The 12,136-nt window shown below is 34.8% G+C and overlaps 1 protein-coding gene across 1 annotated transcript; it reads right to left on the bottom strand.

Moving 5' to 3' along the window:
* Window positions 1–522: 522 nt before the first annotated feature.
* LOC140747096 (odorant receptor 4) lies at window positions 523–8,431 on the bottom strand. The gene is made up of 9 exons (XM_073079347.1): window positions 8,155–8,431; window positions 6,622–6,774; window positions 6,103–6,285; window positions 5,276–5,486; window positions 4,837–4,930; window positions 4,081–4,182; window positions 3,290–3,378; window positions 2,625–2,691; window positions 523–582 (listed from the first exon to the last, which is right to left on the bottom strand). The coding sequence occupies exons 1-9, from the start codon at window positions 8,429–8,431 to the stop codon at window positions 523–525; spliced, it is 1,236 nt and encodes a 411-aa protein (XP_072935448.1).
* Between the last annotated feature and the right edge of the window lie 3,705 nt (window positions 8,432–12,136).

Raw genomic sequence — 12,136 nt, 5'->3', positions numbered from 1 at the left:
TAAAAAAGATTAAATATACCTAGGTATATAAAGGCCATAAGGCTATAACACAGATTAATAAATAGTTACGTCATAAGGTAGACTTAGGTTGTCGAAAATTTCATAGAAAAATCGTCAACCCGCTTCACACTGACACCATTTCGGATTGGTTGACCAATGAAGTATTTTCAGAACAACTTATTACCAATTTGTAATAAGTCGCCTTACGCCTATTTTGTCTCCCCATGCCCGATGTATCCCTATGGGGGTACATGCTCATAATAATATGCTCTCTTAATGTATCTAATTTCATGTAAATATACTATTACGCTGTAACATTATATAATTACAAAAAGTGTATGTTATTTGTATATTAATAAATAAACAGCTAGATTTAAATAATACATTAAATATCAAATACATTATATTAACATATATTTTATTTTATTTCAATATCTTCTAGTTTTAGGTCAGGGCGATAACCGCAAACCACTTCTCGTCGCAAGTCAGTACTCAGTAAATTTTCGCAAATGTAGTTAAAATTCAGTCGCTACGGTAAACAGTGTACAGCAACGTGAAATACGAGTACGAGGTTGTGAGAATCTGAAAAGAATAAAAATATAACGTTAGACATAGATTTCAACCGTGGATGTTTCTGGACAGGAAGTGACGTCAGTAAAATTTTTTAGCCAGCAAAAAGCGGAGGGTAGTGTTTATCGAGCGTTTGTACTATGTATGCTTAATTCTTTGGCACGTCTAGCACTTCAAATGGCTTGACGGATTTTAACTTAATTTACTATTTAATTTAATTTTAACTTGATTCATTAGGCGTCGTTGGATTCGTCTAAATTGTTGGAGTGACATATTATACTAAATTTTATAGGCATCGGGTTTTTTTACAATAATTATCTACTATTCATCTGAATATTATGAAGCATGTAATTACACTAGATGAATTCGTAAATCGACACAGTGGAACTTTAAAAACTACTGTAAGAAACGGTTTCACTACGTATTTATTTTTTTCTGCAGTTATGACACATAGTAAATACATTTTACTTCTAAGTACAGATCGTAGGATACGTTAGCGGTTATTATTGCATTTTAGCAGTTGTTACTTATATTCAGTACCACTGCCAAATAAACAGTTACAATATGTAATTATAATCGATTTAATACTATTAAATTAGATTATATCTACACGATATCCTTTAATGCAAATCTTTGAAAATATTTTTAACATATTTCAAATTATGTACTGGATAATTCGTGACATAAATCCGTGACGTTGGAATGAAAGTACTCGTAACATTTTCGGCAACATAGGTGTAAATTTAATTTTAACCTCCGGAGTAATTAATCTGATAATACGGATGCAACTGTGCGCAGACACGACGGAATATGCAATTTCATTTAAAGTTTACATTTGCTTTCTATTACGTAAATAAACGCAAGTTGATTTCTTATGATGATTTTAAATTTAAATGAAACGCATTTGTGTCCAACTAGAACTAGTAAGCAAGCTTATTTTACTGAATATACTTGTGTGGTAAGGGAGACATATTTATCCGAGGCGTTCCAGCTTTGTCCTCAGAAGTAGCGACGCATTCGTGGGCGAACTCCGTTAGGAATCTAATTTTATCTGGGGTTGATTACATGGTCCATGGTCGGTAGTAGCCACTTACCATCAGGTAGTCTGCATGCTCGTCCACTCTTATGTTATAAAAAAAGTTCTAAGTGATTTAAACTTATCACGAAACCTGTAATATCTATAGTTCTTTGTAAAGACCATGTGGCATAGAGGTCACTTTGCCCGTTTGATATCTTAATGAATAATCTAGATTTCCGTTCCTGATTGGGTGTTTGTGTATCTCTTTGCCACTAACGACACATATAATTCCTAGTAGAGCTGCGAGAGTAGAAAGCGTTACCCGAAGTGGACCGCAAATACTCTGCTACACTTTAGTACTTAGTCGTATACATCTAACTAATCTAACGTACATTATACATGTGTAACTAAGTAGTGCAGTCTATTTGACTGTAGTCCCCTTTCAAGAAAACATAAAACCTTAAACGCATAAACGCTTAAACGCTTTCTATACTCCACACTAGGATTCCCTGTATCGTGCATGCCATGGACACACACAAAGACGAATACACCCAGACCCAGAACAGATATCTAAATTAATCACTCAGATATCTGTGTGGCCGGGGATCGAACCCGGAACCCTTTGCGCGTCAGACCGGTATGGTGACCGCTGCGCCACGCGGATCGTCTGCGCAAAGCACTGTAGCCTTACCAGGAGTTTTTACCTTTCGACAAATATTACTGTTTTGGTATTTGTTTACGTATGGGCCATACGATTTCCTAGTTCTGACACAATCCGCTAGGGGCGCTGATTGGAATTTGTATGGGCAAATACGTAAACAAATACCAAAACAGTCATATTTGTCGAAACGTAAAAACTCCTGGTAAGGGTACTGTCTCTAACACATTAAAAACTAAGTTCAGTTCAATTTCTTAAAATATTCACGAAGCTTGGATTTTGATTAGCATTCGAAACAGATTTAAGTATTTTAATGCGAATACAATTAAATCCAAATAAAATCCAAAATTAGATGTAATAGATAATATACAAACATACCGAGCTATAGGTGGACATTGTGATAGAGCGAAATTTCAGGGCAGTAAAGTAAAGAGGCTTCTGCGATCTGTAACAAAAACATTATTAATGTAAACACCTACACCTATTTCTACCTTATAACAGCAGTTTTCAGCGCTGCTGTGTTTTGGTTTCAATGTTGTGGTACGGAGAAGACATTTATACAAAGCGTTCCTATTTAGTCTTCAAAGATAGCACTGCATCCGTAGCCGCGTCTCAGGTGGTAATCTTATCTGGGGTTTATTATGACAATGGGCGACGCTGATCACTTTATCATCAGGTAGGGTGTGTTCTACCGGCTTTACAATGGTGAGTGTTCCGATGATGATGATGAGCAATGATGGATACGTTTGATGGGGCTCTTCAAAAAAGGTGCAAAAAGAGCTCTCATCCAAAGCCAGTGATGGCTTAGCTATTCCTCTGGTGTTGCAAATGTTGTCTACATTGGCGTTGTCTACATTCCATCTAGTAGCACGTCTGCTTACTCGTTAGGTTAAACAATTTAAAAAATTAAAAGAAACAGGTAGACCACATATTGCTCGTTTGTCACATGAATTCCACAAAACAATATCTGTTAAGATGTTCACTGCATGCTAGTATTTGCCACACTACATATCTACTACATTTCGTAAATGGTTAGAACAAACCTTTGCATAAGCAAGAGTAGTGTGCGTCGGCACCGTATGTTAGTATTGTACCACCCGCTCTCGTGAACTGCATCGCCCACACCTGAGCTCTGCAATCATACTAATAGATTATGCTGCAAACTAACTTAGTCTTAAGTAAGTTCTTAATTGTACATTATTTAGAATAAAGCTTCAAGTGCACAAACAAAATAAAGTAGCTAGGTTTTTTGTAATAAAATTTATATACATACTAGTGGTGCCCGCGGCTTCGCCTGCATTTTAAAGAAATAATATGACATACATAAAACAGAAAATTTGTACCTGCATTAGAATGACAGTGGTGCAATCTGTTGAAAATTGGTCTTACCAACTCCAAACCCTCGTGGGCTCTTGGACAACAACTTTGCTAAAGATCATCACTTGATCAAATGCATAGTTTCCGATTCTATAACTACTTACGAATTAAATATTAATTAAAAAACCTTATCCCACGGACTAAATTGTGAATCTAAACCATTCTCAAGTCCCCTTGAACACACACAACAAATTTCATCAAAATCAGTCCAATCGTTTAGGAGGAGTTCAGTGACATACACACGCACATAAGAAATATATATATATAAAGATTTTGAATGGTCCTACTAGATATTATCTTTTTGTATACCGCTTCTGGGCACAAATCCTACAACTGTAGGAGATTTATCATTTAATCTCATTCAGATAAGAGTACAATAGATCTGATATAAGCCAGACAGATGTCCTCCTCCTATATTATAAAAAAAATGAATCATATAAAAAATAACATCACCTACCGAAGTATAGATCTCGTCAGCGTACCAGCACAGAATACCCACTTGTGTCAGAGCTGCTCCTAAGAAAAACTTGTTGCTCATGGCCATCCACGGGTCTAGAAGCTAATATAATAATTTACATAATACGTTATGTGTACATTTCCATTGAATACAAGAGCTTTGTATAGCTTAAACTAACATGTAACTTAATTTACTTCATTATTAATTAAGTTAACTTTACAGCGAACTTCTTAATATTGTAATGTAAATAACTTTGTTCTCGTGAAAGTAAAATTATCTTAAACATTTTTAAACGCAAGGTTTACTATAATTCACTACTAGTTCATGTTAAATCATCATCAACCCATTACTGTCCCACTGCTGGGCACGGGTCTCCTCTCAGAATGAGAAGGATTAGGCCATAGTCCACCGCGCTGGACAAGTGCGAAATGGTAGACTTGATATACGAGTACCTTTGAAAACTTTTTAATATTTCTCAGGTTTCCTCACGATGTTTTCCTTCACCGTTCAAGCAAGTGATAATTAATTTCTAATACATAACTTCGAAAAATTAGAGAGCCTGGGATTTGAACCTCGGACCCCTCGAGTGAGAGGCCGAGTTTCTTAACCACTAGGCTATCACTGCTATGTTCATATTCATGTTAAATATTAAATTAAATTAAGAAATAAATAGCATTAAGTATAATTTTTAGTTCAAAGGAGACCCTCTTCTTAATGGCAGTATATTTCCCTACAATAAAATGTCAATTTACTCACGATATTAAATACGACGCAGCAAATGTTGACCGAGCTCAGAAGCACATTAATGAGATTCACCACTGAGAAAGCATCTTCTAAGTCATTACCGTACCTGCAATTATAAGAACATAATTCTAACTTTTTTTAATTAATAATTTTTACGGCCTTGTCCATTTTTGCCAATTCTAGCTTTACAAAAAATGATAATCACCCTCATCAGTACTGATCTTACAATAATTTTATCTTACGGACAGAGAATAGTTTTATGAAACAAAAACATATTTACATTTTATTACTAAGCAAAGAAAAGTAAATTATGTAAATAAGTATTTTTTCTCATAAAAGTTTTAATTGTAAGTTTAATATCTTCTTATTGAATTACTTTCTATCGATATGACGAAGAAATTTTATAGTATTCTCAAATACTAAAAGAAAAAAATATATTTTTATGACATACCTAATAAGCCTCTGATGTATCTTTACAACAGAAACGATTTCGCTGTAACAATCTTGCATTTCACCCGAAGCCAATTTGCCGCCTATTCCTGTCTGCAAGGTGCCTAGCCTTCGTATCTTCACTTGTAAAATTTGCAACAACATACTAATATGACTGGCCATCGTCATAAACAGCATATCTGAGCCGATCATACACCATACTGATACAACACCTAGAATAAATAGGAATTATTTTAAAATTAATAATTTTTATTTTCATGATGTGTTATTTTTATAATAATAACTTATCATTTATATAATCACTGTCTGGTACGTTTGTACGAGTTAGCATAAGACAGAAAAATAACGCATCTTGACGTTTGAATTCCATTTTGAGCGGGAATAATAAAAGTTGTAAAGTAGTTGAAGAAATTTATTTTTTCAATATATTTTTATTTTTATTTTTTCAATATATTTATCACAATTTGTAAAATTGAGTATGTTTCAACCATAGATATATTATCCTACTGACGTAGGGGTTTCAACCTGAGCGGTACCAGCGCTGGATGGATCCGCTGAATTACATATGAATCAACCATTTTGGTTCTCAAGCAACATCCCCTGTTCTATATTAATTTATTTACAGTCTATGGTGACCACTTACCATAAGTAGACCACAAGCTCGTTTGATACTCTAATCTTAAAAATAAAAAAACTAGGTATTATATTGGTAAGTGCTTTTTCATGAACAAAAATGTGATCACATTCTACCTGTTGTTACTATAAATACGTATTTCTCTCAAGTCGCCGGCAAAGCTGATACTATTCTAAAGTCAATGAATAACTTACCGCCGTAGGCCTCGAAGAAAAATGCGAACTCGTGATATCCGGGCTTGGTCTTATCAAAAGGGTAACTCAGCAGCCATATGTAACCCAAAGACGCGGATTTGCCTTCTATCTTCCGGTATAGATATACGATTATTGGAGTTAAGTTATAGAGCCAAACCCCTAATATATTCCAGAACGCATACCCTGAAAAATAAAACTTAGACTTGTTTGATCCGATTTAATAATAGAGCTAAACCTTAATGTTTCTTAGTTATTCGATACTTACTTACTTTTCGGAGGAATATAAATGAAAGAACAAGAAATAAGGAAAAATAATCAGAAAAGGAAATAATCTTTATTATGACAATTTCGCAGTACAGTAGCAACAATGATTATGCTGACAAATTCTACTTTAGAACCAGTAGAAACACTTAATTATATAGTCATAAGTAATAAAACTTCCTTCACTTAAAGTAATAAAGCTTCAGCACAACACTCGGTGGGCCCCTGGGGTCCTTTTGAGTAGTAAGTAAAACTTACAAAATTGTCCGATGCGTAAAGCCGAAAGGCGTTCACGTTTAATTTCTGCAGCTTCCTTATCTTGCACAGAAACCGGCCAAATATCCTCCAAGTCTTTAAGAAGATGTTTAAACACTTCTCTCTTGTACCATATCGTTAGTAACTTCCCAAAACCTGAAATATATAATATTGTTAACATTTGAGCAGCAACCCCCGAATACTCTTGGCCCGCATTTGAAATTAATTATTACGTATTAGTACTTTAATAGCACTTAACTAACGAAGAATGGTGATATCATAAAAAACCTGATGCTTGATGGTTCTTAATAATGTTCCCATCAGGAGAGCGTGCAAAAACTGTTTTCTGTTTTTTTTATCATAAAAAATCTAGTCTATATACCACAACAGGTGTTGGTGACCACAATAGGAGGATAACTGCGCAGATTGACAACTGTCTGTCTATCTATCTGTCCATACTTAATCCCTTAGTAAACATTAATTTAATCTCAAGATAACCATGGGTAGAGAAACCGGTGCTATTCGGGTACTACACAGTGCAGTGGACGAATAACCAGTTTAAAAATGACTAACTTCGCTTTTTAAAAACAAAATAATCGGAAATCAGCCCGTCAAAAGCTTGCGATTGATTTTAATTAGTTCACTGAGCCGCAATGAGAAGCCGGAAATTGGAATGTTTCAAAATCAGTGGCTCCGCTTGCTTTATAATGAAATTCATTTCACTCATAATTTGTCGTTTTCTGTACCTTTACATCGATGCTACTCCTTTGTTACTGAGAAGACATTCTTGTATTCTATAACAAAGGAAATGTATGAAATCTATTGATATTGAAAGTATAGTTATTGTAAGGTACCCTATTGTTATGTCATGCTTATTCCACAATTCCAGGCATGGTTGACAAAATAAATAAAATATACATTTCATCTGTTTATTTCAATTCGTATCACGTAAATGTAACTGACAAACGCGATCTTAAATAACGTCATAATGTTCTACTTTGTTAAAAGTTTCTTTTAACTTTTGAAGCAAATTAAAAAGAGCGCCAAACGAAAAACTAAACGAACATATAAACGAAACCACAAATTCTCCTTTTTCTACGTAAGTAACTAGAGAATTATTATTAAAATTAAAAACCCAATTGCTTACAAATATAGTTAATGGCACTCCGAAGTAGCACTCCCACAATTTAAACAGGCTAACAACACCTAACGTGTTTTATATTGCCGGCACATCGGCCCGACAAAAACTCTGTGCTGATCTAGCGGTCACGCCGATCTACTCGAAATATCGGCGGCTGGGATGACGGTGCTCGGGTGACGGGCGTGCGGTGGACAAGCTGCTATAGTAAATGTATGTACGCTACTTCGGCGCCGTCATTAATTATCAGTATCGGCTCGGTATCGGTGGTTGGTAGACAAACAGCGTATAGGTCCATCATTCCGTTTGGGCTGTAGAAGATCTCAACGAATAAGACATAGATACATACGCTTGAAGAACTACTCTCCACAGTCAGGTAAAGAGGTAATATAACTTACTCATAGTATCGTAGCCTACAATATGCAGGCTGGAAACGAACTCTTCAACCGACGATGACGTCATAAGCTTGTTCGTCACATACCCGACCTCGCCAGCCGACATCAAGAACAAAACAATTGCTGACAGCAACAACCACAGGTTTACTCCAATTTTCCGAATAAGACTCTTCGGAGCCACGTCGATGAAGGACAAACCCACTTTACGCGTGCAAAAGTCACAAAAACTCAAAGTTTTGTGGATTTCATTCTGAGCTATGTTTTCACTGTCTTGCGGCATGCTGCTAAGACTTTTAACTCCTGAGTTGAGTGATAGTCTACATATACCTAACATACATATAACGAGTCGAGGCTTTTATAACAAAAAACTTTTCTAAATATTTAATCAGATGAATAAATTACAAAGATGATTATACGGTCAAAACATTTTTGTTTCATTTTAGGTAGATAATTCCTACATTTTGTATGAAATACAAAAAATTCACAGTATAGTTTGTTCGTACAAAAGGGACGAATAAAAATAAATATAAAAGGGATACAAATGAATATAATAAATATAAAATGAATACAAATTAATTGGAAAATTGTCATTGTATACAGTAATACGTTAGTATTAGGTAATCCGGGATTAATAAAATGTAAATAAATCTCAAAATTAAACAAAAACAACAATAGAGGGATGCTTTCTTAAACTTTACTCGTGAAAGTTAGAAAAAGTTGAATAATTTGTTTCAAAACTTAAACTCCTGAGAGCATAGATAAATGAATAGAAGTTTTGTTGGTTTATATTCAGTAATTTATTATATTTGGAGATTAAATACAAACATCAATCACAGGCAATGCTTGGAGGCGGAGCAGTAATAAATAATGAAGGGTTACAGCCACAAAACTTGTGGCAATTCTGGCAATTTATTACTTTCTCCAAACTTTTCGTATACTTGGTACCGCCCTCTTATTTTGATGTCGTAAGTTTCCAATCCTTATCAAATATTGAAGGCTCCATACAAAAGTTAAATAAGCTATCGTTTCGGTAAAATTATTGAATATACTCGTACCTACTAGAAGTACTAAAAAATAAATGATATATTATTAAATTTGATTTTAAGAATCTGGCTGACCTAATATTGATGTTGGCTATGTCGTAACAATTATTGTTTTTGTTAATAAAATTTTATAACAGTAATTAATCTTCTTAGTAAATAAGATTAGGTTTTTAACTTTATAAAAGCAAACATTTGCATACTGCTATTATAAGATTGTTCCGAGTTTGATTCCCAAGAAATATCTAACTTAATTTCTATGGAATTTGCGTTCTCATCTTTACATGTATCCACGATACAGTAATCCTATATGTGGGGCTATGGATGTAGAAAGCATCAAGTTATACGACCCTATTAAGTTACGTTTCCTCTGAATAATTCGACAGCAAGCTGCATCGCCCTGGGGGTTTATATATCGTAACTTTTGATGAACTACCAAACTGCACGTGGATGATTTATCACAATATTAATCCCGAATTCATAACACAGTCCTATTTTGGTAAAAGTCGTGAAATTAACAAAAGTTCAAAACAATGTTTAAAAATCTAAAAACCACGCTATAATCGCACAAGGAAAATCATTTATCCTAGCGATTCTGATGAGAATGGAACAAGTTTATTAAAATTATGTATTATCGTCGGTTCTTGATAAATGTTCACTTTTTACACCGTTATACATAAATAAAAAAGTGTTTATTATATATTAAGGTTCAAGCGCTAGAGCCCTGTGACAAACGGACATACAGCAGAGGCTTAGTAATAGGGTTCCGTTTTCACCTTTTGGGTACGGAACCCTAAAAATCGAGGTAAAAGATTCCGCTACATACCCAGATACATATCGGTCAAGCTAATAAAGAAAACTAAGAAAATTACGAACGAGTGTACATATATACCTAGACGCAAATGGATCAATGTACCTACATTAGCATATTAGTATGAGAGATTAAAATTTGATATAACGGACTTACAAATCCCGAATTGCAATTTTCAAGTGTTATATTTTATTTAGAACACATATTATTCATCAACGGCAAAATGCTTCCTAATTCTTCTCTCTGTCTCAACGGTTATAATACAACAATACCTTTTTTGAACAATAATAATGCATAAAATTTCTTAACGGTGGAAAAAACTCAAATGCCATAAATTGGATCTGCAGGATTAGATCACGTCTCGATGCTATCTTTCTTTTTGTTTATTTATTCGCAACCTTTTTGTTCTACCTTCAGTATTCTACATCTTTTAGCCCTTATTTAGCCCCTAAGGAGATGAATTATATAAAGAAGTTCTGTACAAAATTGTACCCGTATGTAAATCGTTTTATTTACCTACACGCTTTCTACAATCACAGCCCCACACAAGGATTCCCTGTGTCGTAAGTGCCATGGACACACACATAGACAAATACACAAACACCCAGACCTAGAAACAGAAATCTAAATTCATCATTTAAATATCTGTCTAGCCGGGAATCGAACCCGGTACCCTCTGCGCGTCAGACCGGTAAGGTGACCGCTCCGCCACACAGGTCGTCGGTATAAGAAATTTATTTACGGTGGTCTTGTGGAGAAGTCTTCGTAAACTGCAATCATCTCATCTTTTTCTATCTTTTAATAGTGTTTTTCTATTAGCGCTACCTCATAAGAAGCAGTGATAGAGATTAGAAACTCGAACTTTCAATCAAATATCCGAGTTCTTACAACCCAGGAACCACCTCTGATTTTCAAGTTCTGTTATAAATTCATTATCATTTGCTTAAACTATCAGGTGCAAAAAATATCATGAGGAAATGCTGCCTACCACTGGTTCTTCAAAATTGTGTGAAGTCTACCAATTCGCACTTGGCCAAACATTTACCGCCAGAAAACTACTGGGGGTAAAAAATCCGCCACTACCCAAACCCTAAACAAAATCAATATTTTTTACAAGTCTGTGTAGCCAGGGTTTGAAGCCGAACCTCCTAACAGACTGGTATGCTGACAGCTACTATGCAAATCTTCATGAAACTTGAATTTTCTATTCGCAAAGCAAAATGCGGTAAGACTCACCTGTCCCAGGATCGTCGTGAGCTCGGCTTTGCGGATTGGGTCACGCCCGGGATCGGAAATGGAATCCCCGCTACCTATTTTATTTAATGCCAATTCTGTAATCTGTTTCTTGACTGGATTGTGTTTATGCATTTGTTGCTTAAAAGCGTTTGAGAATAATAGTCTAATAAAATATCCTTTTGCAAGTAATATTTTACATATAAAATATTGCTATTTTTTGGTTCAATAAGTATAAACCTGGATGACCGATGGCTTTGCTCGGTGTTTTTGACCGACTTCAAAAAGGAGGAGGTTACACAATTCGACCTTATACGTCTTTTTTTAAACGACATTTTCTGAAAATAAAACCTAGCTAGATCGATTTATCGCCTCCGAAACTCCCTAAATACAAAATTTCAATTTTACGTTGGTGGCGTTTCCGAGATCTTTGATATAAATATATATACAGGAATTGCTCGTTTAAAGGTATTAGTTAAATAGATTGTTTCTGATTACAAACTCTCTCAAAGGGACATTACTGCTACAAAAATATTAATAAGAAATATTTTTTATTATACACCCACACACACACACATACACACACACACACACACACACACACACACACACACACACACACACACACACACACACACACACACACACACAAACACACAAGCACGCGCGCATATATTAAAATCGTAAAGAAAAAATGTAAGAAAATTGTATTAGTTCAGTAAGCAGAACATACTTCCTCATTGTCCAGAGGTGGGCGTAAATGGCTGCGCCACAGTTTTTAACTATAGCAGTCGTTTACGAACAATTACTATTTGTGCATTAACGTTTTATGTTCAATAAAAATCTTTAAATCTTAAATCTTTAAATTATGTTATATGTGCCTATTAATTGAAATGCTTGA

The sequence above is a fragment of the Epargyreus clarus genome, unplaced genomic scaffold (assembly GCF_041222505.1).
Source record: "Epargyreus clarus isolate Ecla_fem2 unplaced genomic scaffold, WU_Ecla_fem_2.2 ptg000014l, whole genome shotgun sequence".
NCBI classification, from domain to species: Eukaryota; Metazoa; Arthropoda; class Insecta; order Lepidoptera; family Hesperiidae; genus Epargyreus; species Epargyreus clarus.
The sequence above is the reverse complement of the archived record's forward strand: the minus strand, read 5'-3'. Positions and strand labels throughout refer to the sequence as shown.

Coding starts and splice junctions, on each gene's coding strand:
- LOC140747096 (XM_073079347.1), bottom strand. CDS start 8,431: ATGCCGCAAGACAGTGAAAACATAGCTCAGAATGAAATCCACAAAACT. Junction 6,775..8,154: donor TGTAGGCTACGATACTATGA/GTAAGTTATATT, acceptor TATATATTTCAG/GTTTTGGGAAGTTACTAACG. Junction 5,487..6,102: donor TTTCTTCGAGGCCTACGGCG/GTAAGTTATTCA, acceptor TATTTATTCTAG/GTGTTGTATCAGTATGGTGT.